The sequence below is a fragment of the Trachemys scripta genome, chromosome 7 (genome assembly GCF_013100865.1).
Source record: "Trachemys scripta elegans isolate TJP31775 chromosome 7, CAS_Tse_1.0, whole genome shotgun sequence".
NCBI lineage: Eukaryota > Metazoa > Chordata > Testudines > Emydidae > Trachemys > Trachemys scripta.
Genome location: NC_048304.1, coordinates 126733966 through 126746479, shown reverse-complemented (window position 1 = coordinate 126746479; position 12514 = coordinate 126733966). Strand labels below are relative to the sequence as shown.

The 12514-nt window shown below is 46.9% G+C and overlaps 1 protein-coding gene across 6 annotated transcripts in view; it reads right to left on the bottom strand.

The window, feature by feature from the left end:
* The window catches only part of ALDH18A1 (aldehyde dehydrogenase 18 family member A1), a 100633-nt gene that overhangs the window by 59168 nt on the left and 28951 nt on the right, over positions 1-12514 (bottom strand). For all 6 annotated transcript variants that reach the window (XM_034775449.1, XM_034775454.1, XM_034775452.1 and 3 more), the window contains one exon: positions 1149-1372. In XM_034775449.1, the coding sequence (XP_034631340.1) occupies positions 1149-1372 (224 nt within the window). The remainder of the gene's footprint in view (positions 1-1148; positions 1373-12514) is intronic.

The following is a 12514-nucleotide window of genomic DNA, read 5'->3' as shown; positions in this document are numbered from 1 at the left end:
TTGTAGCTTTTCCGATCTGTGCTCTGTGGTGCCACAGGTAATACGACGCTCTTCCGACTGTATGGATCCCATCCATTCCTGGTGCATGTAAAATAAGAGGCCTTCAGAGTCTTTTCCCAAGGGAAACATGTACATATCCCAGGGACGCAGAATACATTACTCCTCCCTGGTACATGAATGTTAGTGCTGCCTTCCTCCCCAATTGCCTCTTGGGTCTATCTTATTACCTTCCTTTTGCTGAGATCACCTTGTGGGAATATTTCTCTCAGACTGGTTTGTGGGGTTACTTAGTATATCACATCTGCTCGTGGGTAAGGAGAAGTATCGCACAGGCCACTGAGGAGAAACCTACTCAAGTCTTCAGAACAGACCATGTGAATCTTCCACAATCTTCATAAGCTTCCCCAACATAAATCCAAGTAACTGTATTTTAATGCTAAGCTTTCTTGAGGGGAAGATGTTAACTAAACTCATGTCACTAGAATGAAAAGCCAAGTGGGTGAGGCACTGAGAAAGGGGATGGATTCACAAAGCACTGCAGCCTTCTGGGAAGAGAGCCTGTTAGGATAAGAATCATCAATGTAGCAGAAGTAAGACCAACTCACTAGATGCCAACTGGTAGAGTTTGTTAACTAGAATTTTAACTGGATATGGAAGAGTTTTATTTAACTCAATTATTATACATTCATAATGTATCAAGTGCCAGTTACTGTGTAATTCAGGTGTCAGACAGAGCAATTTAAACATTATCAGTGAAGCCCTGATAGAACACTATTCACTGGGATTATACTCCACAAGTATTTTTCAACAAAAACAAGTGTCAACAAGAGATACTCACTTCCAACTGCATCCCAGGACATAATGTTCTCCCTCATTCCCTGATGGCTCTTCCTTCTCCAGCTGACAGCAGGAACTCCCACTAGGTTTATTTCTGCATACTGCAGGTTCTCCTCTTGCACCATTCTTTAGGTATATTAGGCCACGACCCCCCCTCACTACATCTTCCCCCTCTGCATACACCTCAGTTTTGCCACATTATGATAAAAGCTGCAGTTAAAGTCTCCTGCTAAGTTTTATTATACAAACTTTAAGGAGACATTGGACTAGCCAGTTTGCAAGAGCACTAGGTTTTTTAGCCATAAAGTTACCTGCTCAACAATAGATGCCAACCGCCCAAGAGCCAATCCACACTCATCCCCTCGAGTCACAACAGCACTACCCAGCTTCACCACAATCCTTTTAGCATGCTTCAGCTCACTGCGATGTGCAAATGACTTGCCATGTGTACGACTGAGGGGCATGGTGATAAACGGGATGTTGCTCCAGCAACGGATAGATTCATTCCTCAACACCAGCTTATTGACAGGCAAATCTGTGGTTAAAAAACAAAAACAAACAACAACCACCACATGAAAGACAGGGAGAGACCCCACACTCCCAAATGTTGAACCTACAACTTTGAACATTTAGTTCAGACCTCCCCCAACCCCTTATCTGTCAAGATTACCCCATCTTGAACCTAAAATCCCACAACGTGCACTCAGTATTCTGACTTCCGAGCCCCTGGAATGTATCCAGTTTCCAAGTGACTGAGAAAGAAGCAATGCAAGCCATCGCTGGGCCTGATACCCTACTGCAGTGTATAAGACCCATACTGGGGTCAGACCAATGGTTCATTTAGCCCAGTATCCTGTCTTCCAACAGTGGCTAATGCCAGGTGCTTCAGAGGGAATGAAAAGAACAGGGCAAACGTCCAGTCCCAGCATCTGGAAGTGAGAGGCTTAGGGATGCCCAGAGCATTGGGGTTACATCTCTGACCATCTTGTGTAATAGCCATTAATGGACTTATCCTCCATCACTTATCTAGTTCTTTTTTTAATCTACTTATACTTTTGGCCATCAGAACATCCCCTGGCAATGAGTTCCACAGGTTGACTATGCACTGTGTGAAGTACTTCCTTTTGTTGTTTTAAACCTGCTGCCTATTAATTTTATTGGGTGACCCCCTAGTTCTTGTGTTGTGAAGGGGTAAATAAAACATTTCTTTATTCACTTTCTCCATACCATTCACAATTTTATAGACTTCTATCATGCACCCCCTAGTCATCTCTTTTCCAAGCTGAATAGGCCCAGTGTTTTTAATCTCTGCTCATATGAAAGCTGTTCTATACCCGCAATCATTTTTGTTGTGGTTCTCTGTACCTTATCCATTTCGAATATATCTTTTTTGAGATGGGGCAACCAGAACTGCACGCAGTATTCAAGGTGTCGGCAAAACATGAATTTTATAGCGGCATTATGATATTTACTGTTTTATTATTAATCCCTTTCCTAATGGTTCCTAATGTTCTATTAGCTTTTTTGACAGATGCTGCAAATTGAACATTGGCAACTGGTTGTCCCGTTTGCCTTAAGGGACTATCCTATGTAGCAGGGTGGACTGATTTAATCAAAGTAATTAAAATAACTAAATTTAATGTTTCATATTTGTACTTTTTATTTATTTTCCTAAAGAAACATTGATTCTCATTGGTTGATAATCATTAAAATACATTTATTTGCAACTAAATATAGCCTTTGCACTAAATTTGATACTATTTTTTGCTAACCAAGTGGATATACTATATTTATACATATTCATTAAAGCAATTAAATAGCAAAACTTACATTCTTCATTTTTATATTTATTATAGGGCTATCGATTAAGCGCAGTTAATTCACGTGATTAACTCAAAAATTAATTATTAAAAAAAGTAATTGCACTGTTAAACAATAGAATACCAACTGAAATGTATTAAATATTTTTGCATGTTTTTCTAGATTTTCAAATATATTGATTTCTGATGCAACACAGAATACAAAGTGTACAGTGCTCACTTTATATTTTTTATTACAAATATTTGCACTGTAAAAAATGATAAACAAAAGAAATAGTATTTTTCAATTCACCTCATACAAGTACTGTGGTGCAATCTCTGTCATGAAAGTACAACTTACAAATGTAGGTGCTTTTGTTACATAATTGCACTCAAAAACAAAACAATGTCAAACTTTAGAGCCTACAAGTCCACTCAGTCCTACTTCTTGTTCAGCCAATTGCTAAGACAAACAAGTTTGTTTACATTTACAGGAGATAATGCTGCCCACTTAATTACAGTGTCACCTGAAAGCGAGAACAGGTATTCGCATGGCACTGTTGTAGCTGGTGTCGCAAGATATATATGTGCCAGATGCACTAAAGATTCATATACTTCTTCATGCTTCAGCCATCGTTCCAGAGGATATGCTTCCATGCTGATGACGCTCGTTAAAAAAAATGTGTTAATTAAATTTGTGACTCAACTCCTTGGGGGAGAATTGTATGTCTCCTGCCCTGTTTTACCCACCTTCTGCCATATATTTCATGTTATAGCAGTCTCGGATGATAACTCAGCACATGTTGTTCGTTTTAAGAACACTTTCACTGCAAATTTGACAAAATGCAAAGAAGATAGCTTTAGCACATGACCCAAGATTTAAGAATCTGAAGTGCCTTCCAAAATCTGAGAAGGATGAGGTGTGGTGCATTCTTTCAGGAGTCTTAAAAGAGCAACACTCTGATGTGGAAACTACAGAACCCAAACCACCAAAAAAGAAAATCAACCTTCTGCTGGTGGCATCTGACTCAGATGATGAAATGATGCACATGTGTCGGTCCACACTGCTTTGGATCGTTATCAAGCAGAACCCATCATCAGCATGGACGCATGTCCTCTGGAATAGTGGTTGAAGCATCAAGGGACAGATGAATCTTTAGTGCATCCGGCATGTAAATATCTTGCAACGCCGGCTACAACAGTGCCATGCAAACACCTATCCTGAAAGACGATCCCTCACTCTCACAGATCTTGGGAGACAGACCAGTCCTCGCTTACAGACAGCCCCCTAACCTGAAGCAAATACTCACCAGCAACCACACACTACACAACAAAAACACACACCCAGGAACCTATCCTTGCAACAAAGCCGATGCCAACTCTGTCCACATATCTATTCAAGTGACACCATCACTGGACCTAATCACATCAGCCATGCCATCAGGGGCTCGTTCACCTGCACATCTACCAATGTGATATATGCCATCATGTGCCTGCAATGCCCCTCTGCCATGTACATTGGCCAAACCGGACAGTCTCTACGCAAAAGAATAAATGGACACAAATTTGACATCAGGAATCATAATACTCAAAAACCAGTAGGAGAACACTTCAACCTCTCTGCCCACTCAGTAACAGACCTGAAGGTGGCAATTTTGCAACAGAAAGACTTCAAAAACAGACTCCAACGAGAAACTGCTGAGCTTGAATTGATTTGCAAATTGGATACCATTAACTCTGGCTTGAATAGAGACTGGGAATGGCTGAGTCATTACACTATGAATCTATTTCCTTATGATAACTATCCTTACACCTCTTGTCAACTGTCTGTAATTGACCATCTTGATTATCACTACAAAAGTTTTTTTCCTGCCGATAACAGGTCATCTTAATTAATTAGGCTCTTAGAGCTGGTATGGCATCTTCTCTGTATGTATGTATATATACACATATATATACACATATATATACACACACACACTCTTGTTATATGTTCCATTCTATGTATCCGATTAAGTGGGCTGTAGCCCACGAAAGCTTATGCTCAAATAAATTTTAGTCTCTAAGATGCCACAAGTACTCCTGTTCTCTTGGGTAAGTATGCAGAAGAAGAGTCCAGGGCAGTGGAAAGGGCAAAGGGTAAAATGTGATACTGGTAGTGGTTCCTGCGTACCACAAAATGTACGAATTATTTGTGTGAGGGATCAATGGCAATGTGAAAAAAAAGCATCCTGAAAGTTGAGGGAAACAAACCAATCTCCTGGATCCAGGCAGGGAATTATCATTGTTAGAGTCACCATTCTGAACTGTTGGGAACAGAGACATTTAAAAGACATTTAAAGTCTTGAGGTCCAAATTGTTCTCCACGCCCTATTTTTCTTTGGGACGAGGAAGAGGGACAGGGAGGGCAAGGAGCTGAACTGGATGGAATAGCCTACAGAAATCACCTCTAAGATCCATCTGTCTGAGACGATGAACTTCCAGGAAGATTGGGATTACCTCTCCCTTAGAGGTGAGCGGGGCGGGGGGGGTGAGGGGGTTGGGGAGAAGAGAGGCATAATGTAGGATGTGGGGTAGGTAGCTCATGACTCTACGAATAGGTCAAAAACAGACATTTTGAAGGTGTCACCAACTCAGAGGTTATTGTAGAAGAGGGCCCTTTCTTAGTAAATCTGGGCTTTATTCTGGGGGTGGGATGGAGGGATGTCAACCTGTCCGGTGGGCTGACAGTGGACATGGCAAGACTGTTGAGTCATCTGGGAGTTACTGTATTTTCTTTAAAAAGTAACAGAGGGTCCTGTGGCACCTTTAAGACCAACAGAAGTATTGGGAGCATAAGCTTTCGTGGGTAAGAACCTCACTTCTTCAGATGTGAGTGAGGTTCTTACCCACGAAAGCTTATGCTCCCAATACTTCTGTTAGTCTGAATCTGTAAAAAGTAACAGAGGGTCCTGTGGCACATTTAAGACTAACACGGCTACCCCTCTGATACTTGTATTTTCTTTTTGTCACAGGCGTATAGAGGCCCAAAGATCATATCATGTTACCCAGAAGTCTTTAAGAAACTGATGAGACCCATTTGTGGCATCACTTAAACTTAAGAACCTCCCTTTGAGGGGCCTGACAGTATTTTGTACTTCTCAGGAGGAGGCCAGAAGACTGCAGCCAGGAAGCTCAGCACATGACTACAGCAGTAGCCATGGAATGTGCAGCTGTGTTGCTGGCATCATGTGAGGCCTGGAGAGATGCCTTGGCAACTGTCTGGCCTTCTGTAGTGAGGGCCTAAAACTGCGTTACCACTCAAGAAAGGGATCTTGGAGTCATTGTGGATAGTTCTCTGAAAACATCCACTCAATGTGCAGCTGCATCAAAAAGGTAAACAGAATGTTGGGAATCATTAAGAAATGGATAGATAATAAGACAGAAAATATCATATTGCCTCTATATAAATCCATGGTGTGCCCACATCTTGAATACTGCGTGCAGATGTGGTCGCCCTATCTCAAAAAGAGATACATTGGAATTGGAAAAGGTTCAGAAAAGGACAACACAAATGGTTAGGGTTATGGAATGGCTTACATATGATGAGAGATTAATAAGACTGGGACTTTTCAGCTTGGAAAAGAGACTACTAAGGGGGGGGATATAATTGAGGTCTATAAAATCATAACTGGTGAGGAAAAAGTAAATAAGGAAAATGTTATTTACTCCTTCTCATAACACAAGAACTAGGGGTCACCAAATGAAATTAATTGGCAGCAGGTTTAAAACAAACAAAAGGAAGTATTTCTTCACACAATGCACAGTCAACCTGTGGAGCTCTTTGCCAGAGGACGTTATGAAGGCCAAGACTGTAACAGGGTTAAAAAAAGAATTAGATAAGTTCATGGAGGATAGGTCCATCAATGGCCGATAGCCAGGATGGGTAGGGATGGTGTCCCTAGCCTCTGTTTGCCAGAAGCTGGGAGTGGGCATCAGGGGATGGATCACTTGATGGATTACTGTTCTGTTCATTCCATCTGGGGCACCTGGCATTGGCCACTGTCGGAAACAGGATAGTGGGCTAGATGGACCTTTGGTCTGACCCAGTCTGGCTGTCTTATGTTCTCTCTAATTCTGAGGCTTTCCGCAAAAGATGAGACTTTTGAATCAACTGAAGTCATTTTGCCATCAAGACTTGATAATTGACTACTCTGAACTGAAAGGAGGCCAAGAAATCGCTCGTGGCCCAGAACGTCCACTCATTTTAGCTCCTTGTCAGTGATGTTGCCTGTTCTTTACATTAACTGCCCTGAGTGAACGAGATCCCCGTGCAAATGTTTGTTGGGTCTTTCCACCAATTCAAGGAGTATTTGACTTTGGCAGGCATCAAGAGAGGTTTGGCTAACATGTCTGTTTGGTCTGTAAGCCATGCTGAACTACATCTGCAGACCTCATGTGGAGTCTGGCATGAGGTTCTACAAATATATCAACCGCCATGTGCCCCAGAAGTTGGAGGCAATGTCTGGCTGATGGTTGAGGGATGGCTTGAACTCTGAGGGATGGCTTGAACTCTAAGTGTGCACAGGTTGTAAAATCTGTGCTGCAGAAGGAGTGCCCTTGCTTGCCGTGAGTGGAGGTCAGCCCTTATAAATCCCAAAATGTTGTACCAGAGTTAAGGTTGATTTTTGTACACTGATTTGCAGGCCCAGGTTCATTAATATGTCTGGCCTGTAGGGCTTCTTCAAAGGAGAGGGACTTGAGGAGACAGTCATTCAGCTATGGGTAGATCATGATATCCCCCAGCATGCAAATAAGCTGCCACTACAGATTGTACCAGGGAGAATACCCTGAGAGCTGACAAAAGGCCAAAGGGGAGTACTCTGTACTGGTAATGGTCTTGACTCAGAGTAAACCTGAGGAATCGTCTGTGGGATGGTAGGATGGATATGTGGAAATATGCGTCTTGGAGATCGAGTGCTGAGAACTAATCTCCCTGTTCCAGAGATGGAAAAATCGTTACTAATGTGACCATCTTGAATTTTTGGGCCTTCACATATTTGTTCAGAGTCATGAGGCCTAGTATGGGTTTCCAACCTCTCTTTCTTGGGGATTAGGAAATATCGAGAGTAAAAACCTTTGCCACAGAGATGTAGAGGAACGAGTTCTATGGCTCCTAAGTGGAGAAGGTGATCTATCTCCAGTCGCAACAGAGTCTTATGAGAAGGGTACCTGAAGAGGATGGGGGTGAAGTGGATCCAATACCCATTGGAGACAATTTCCAAGCCCCATCTGTCTGATGTTATATATTCGCAGTTGTGGTGGAACAGGGCAAGGTGGCAGCCAAAGGTATGCAAATGGTTGTGAAGTAGCAGCTGATATCGAAGGGGGTTGTCTCTTGGGGCCTTGACCGAGACATCAAAACTGATGATTTGCAGTTGCAGATTGCAATGTTGAAGACTGGGTCTCTGGTGGTTTGCACCTCCGGAATTTGAATTTCTCTCTCTGATGTTCATAGTAGCATTGTGGCAGGAATTGTAGTTTATGCGGTCTGTGAGAAGACTGAGGACTAAATTTTCTCTTTTATCCGGGTGTATAAATCCCCAGTGACCAAAAAGTGGCTCTGGACTCTTTTAGTATATGGAGCGATGCATTGATCTTCTCAGCAAACAACTTTGAGCCCTCAAAGAGGAGGTCCTCTACATAGTTGTTTGCACCTCCTTCAGGAAGCCCAAGAGATGTAACCACAAAGCTCGCAGCATCACAACCACTTTGAGATGGACCGGGCTGCTATATCAAATGCATCAAGCCTGGTCTGGAGTGCTGTTTTGGCCACTAACTGCCCTTCATTGATAATGGCTTGAAATTGCTCCTGTTGTGATTCTGGAAGATGGTCAATAAAGGTGTTAATTTTGGTATAGTTCATATTTTGCTGTCAGGGCCTGATAGTTTGCAATTCAGAATTGCAAAGTTGCAGATGAGTAGGCTTTAGGTCCAAATGGGTGTGGGGTGCAGGAGGGGTGAGGGGTGCGGCGGGGGTCAGGGTGCAGGGTGCGGCAGGGGGCTCAGGGCAGGGGGTTCGGCTGCAGGAAGGGTTCGGGGGGCGGGCTCCGGCCCGACGTGCACCAGGGGCAGGGCAGGCTCTCTGTCTGCCCTTCCCCCGCGCCGCTCTGGGAAGCGTCCGGAACCTGGTGGAAGAGGGGTGCAGGGGTGTGTGTGGCTGTTGCTTCAGGCACTGCCCTCAGCAGCTCCCATTGGCCGTGGGAGAGGCGCCCCTCCCCTGGCCCCAACCCAGCCCAGCCCTGGACCTGCCACAGTGGGGAGAGGCGCCTCTCCCACCCAGCACAGGTGCTGCTATGGGGAGAGAGAGCTGGGGGAAGTCCTCTCTCCCCGCTAGTCCCGGGGCAGCCTGCACCCCAAGCCCCGCACCTCCAGCCCCACCCCAGAGCCCCTCACCTCCCCGTCCAACCCTCTGACCCTCATCCCCAGCCCCACCCCAGAGCCCACACCCCCAGCCTGAGCCCTCTCCCCGCCCCCGCAGCCCTGAGTCCCATCCCACAGTCCAACACCTGGACTCCACCCCAGCACATGAATTTTGTTATGTGCACCAATATGGAGGTGATGTGTCACATATTGGTGCACATAACAAAATTAATTCCACATATGCTTGGGAAAAAATTAGAGGGAACACTGCGGCCTTGTCTGTTGACGTAGAACATGGAGACTGCGTTGTCCATCAGAACCTGCACCACCCGACCAGACAGATGGGACAGGAACACCTTGCATGCTAGGCGAATGGCCCTGAACTTACGTTTATGTGAAGCGACAGCTCCTCCTGTAACCATTCCCCTTGAGTCTTGAGGGTGGGTGGGAAGGTGGGATAGAACAGAACGGGAGGGTATAACCCGCTGCCACCATATTGAGGGCCTAACGGTGGGTGCTTATGGCGTTCCAAGCGGGGAGGTAAGGCAACAAACGGTGGGAAAATAAGGGACGAGACATAATCTGGTCCTGATTGTAGACTGGGAGGTCGCCCTTGAGCATCCCTTCAAAATGACTGCCTGCTTTTAGGAGGGGCACGACTAGCGCCCAAATGTGCTCCCGCTGTGACCTTGGAAGCGCCAATAACCCTTGTGTCTCTTGGTTCCTCTCTGGTCTGCCTTGGGAACCTGGCTCGGGAAGCGTCAGGCTGCAGGAACATGCTTACCGCCATTTCCCGCAGCTCCCATTGGCTGGGAACATCAAACCGCAGCCACTGGGAGCTGTGGGGTGCCTTGCCTGTGGACAGTCAATGTCAGCAACATGTCTTGCAGCCCGCAATCAGCTTACCCTGGTGGGCCGCAGATTGCCCACCACTGCTCTAGAGTCTTTCAGGCTGTGTAACTTGCTGGCCGTTTGTTCAGCAAATGGGGCTAAGCCCTCAAATAGGAGGTCCAAGATTGATTGCTGGACTTCTGCCAAGAGGCCAGACTATTGCAGCCACGACGCCCGTATCATTGAGACTGCCAACGTCATGACTCTGGCTGTGGAATCCACTGCAACTGAGGTGGCTGGAGGGAGGCCCTCACGATCACCCTGCCCTCTCCAGCACTGTATTGAACTCCTGCTTCATGTCCAGTGGGAGCAAGTCAGCATATTGTGCTGTGTACTGCCATACATTAGAGTGATATCTGCTGAGCAAGGCTTGCTGATTAGCTATCTGCAGCTGTAGACTGGCTGTGGAATAAACTTTCCTGCCGTACAGGAGTCGAGTTGAATTGATCATGTCTGTTGCACTCGTTGGCAGCCACGAACACTAGTGACCCAGAGGATGGGTGTGTATACAAGTACTCCCTTTGCAGGAACGTAGTACTAATGCTCTGCCCTTTTGGACACAGGTGGCAAGGATGACAGGGTCTGCCACAGGGCCTTTACAATTTTGATCAACCCATCGTGGACTGGCAGGGACACCTTTGCTGATGGTGCTGTGGCCAGCACATCGAATAGGGAGTAGGCTGGTTTGGACATCTCCTCTGCTTTTAGCTCCAGGTTCACCATGACCCATGTAAGCAGCTCCTGGTGGGCTTTTACATCATCTTGGGGCACTGTTTGTGATGGGCCTGCAACTGCCTCATCCTGAGGAGGAGGCCAGCCCCGAGGGAGGGATAGGCTGTGCTTCCTGTGTCTGAGGCACCACCTGCCCTGGAGGGGGTTGGTCCTGGGCCCCTTGGCTCGACTTGATCTGCGAGCCCAGGGGGGTGGGAGGAGCCGCTATTGCTGGAGGTCCTTCCGATGTCCCCTAGCTTGCGGAGAAAGCTACAGGTTATACCCCTGCCGGGGCCCTGGCCATTGACCTTGTGGCCATGCACTTGTAGGTTGGCCTGCTGGCTGCGTCGGTGTTGGCAGGTCCATGGGGGCCAGCAACTTCTCGCTCTCCAAGCTTGAGGAGGAATACTCTTCTTCTGGTAACCACATTGGCCCCACCATAGGGTAGGCCTCCCTACTGTATCTGGCGTCCTCTCACCTGCCGTTTGGGGAGCGGTACCAGGAGCCGCCAAACCATGCTGCACTTTCGGAAGCCATTGGTGATGTATAGCGGCCCGGTAATAGTCTTGGGAGCGATGCCACCTGCTTCAGGCACGGTGCACAGTCTCTGGTGATCGGGAGAGCGGGGACCGTCCATAACCCCGCGGCAACTGGCATTGGGGGTTGTGAGAGCGCCAAGGGGACTCTGATGACTGTCTCCGGGGATCTACAATATGCGCCTGCGGCCCAGTACCACGGGTCCGGCGACTGTGTGTTTTGACCCTGGCGATGGGTACCCGTAACTCGTCTGGTCTCGGATCTGTGGTCTAGGATGTGATTCCGGAGATTGTTGGCACAGTCCCGGGGACCTTCGGGATGACTTGTGTAGGGGCGCCATTGACGGCTTTCCCCTTGAAGCAGGTGGGAGGGCAGGGTTCCTGGGCCTCTCCTCCCATGGAGTTGGCAGTACCAGGAGAGAGAAAATATCTCTTACCGCCTGCAAGGCTTCTGGGGTGGATGGCACCGTAAGGTACCATGTGCCTGCAGCATCTTCAGGAGTGGGGGGGGCAGCTCATGGGGGCAGGATGGGCCCCGTTGGCAAGGTTGCCACCTGGCTGGGCTCCAGTGGCAGCGAGATAGCCCAAGTCTGTCTGGATTCCGCCTTCGTCCTGTCCTTGATCTTACGGGTGCCTGGGGAGCTCCCCCTTTCCGCGTGCTTCCTATGTCTTTTGGCTGATACCGGAGACACAGAGCGGTGTCAAGATGAACTCTGTGCCAGTGCGCTTCTCATCGATGCTGACGTACTCTGTACTGAGTCCAAATGTGCCAGCTCTGAGGCCGGTGCCAGCGCTGACTCCATGAGGAGTGCACAAAGTCTAAAGTCTCTCTCCCTCTTGGTCCAGGACTTGAATCCCTTACAAATGCAGCACTTTTTGCGGATATGGGACTTACCCAGACACTTCAAACAGCTTAGGTGCTGATCACTGATTGGCATGGGCTTCTTAAAATGATCACATGGATTAAAGCCCGGGGAACAGGGCATGCCCCCTTCCTGGGCCAAGTCCCTCAGGGGGCTTTTCACTAAGACCTATTAAGAACTGCAAACTAACTACTAACAACTATTTACACAAAAGTTCAAAGAACCACTGAATAGAAACCGGAGCGTTCCAGCACCGACACTGGCAGTAAGAAGGAACTGAGGGGAGTGGGGGCCGGCAGCGCCCCTTATACCGGCACATATGCACGCCACTCTAGAGTATGCCAGAGCCGGTCCCCTATAGATACCACTGAGGAAAAACTTCCGGCATCGGTGAATGTGGCAAGCATATACACCTAACATCGAATGGACATGAGCAATCACTTGAAGAACTTTCTGCTATGGCAATAAAAAGTCT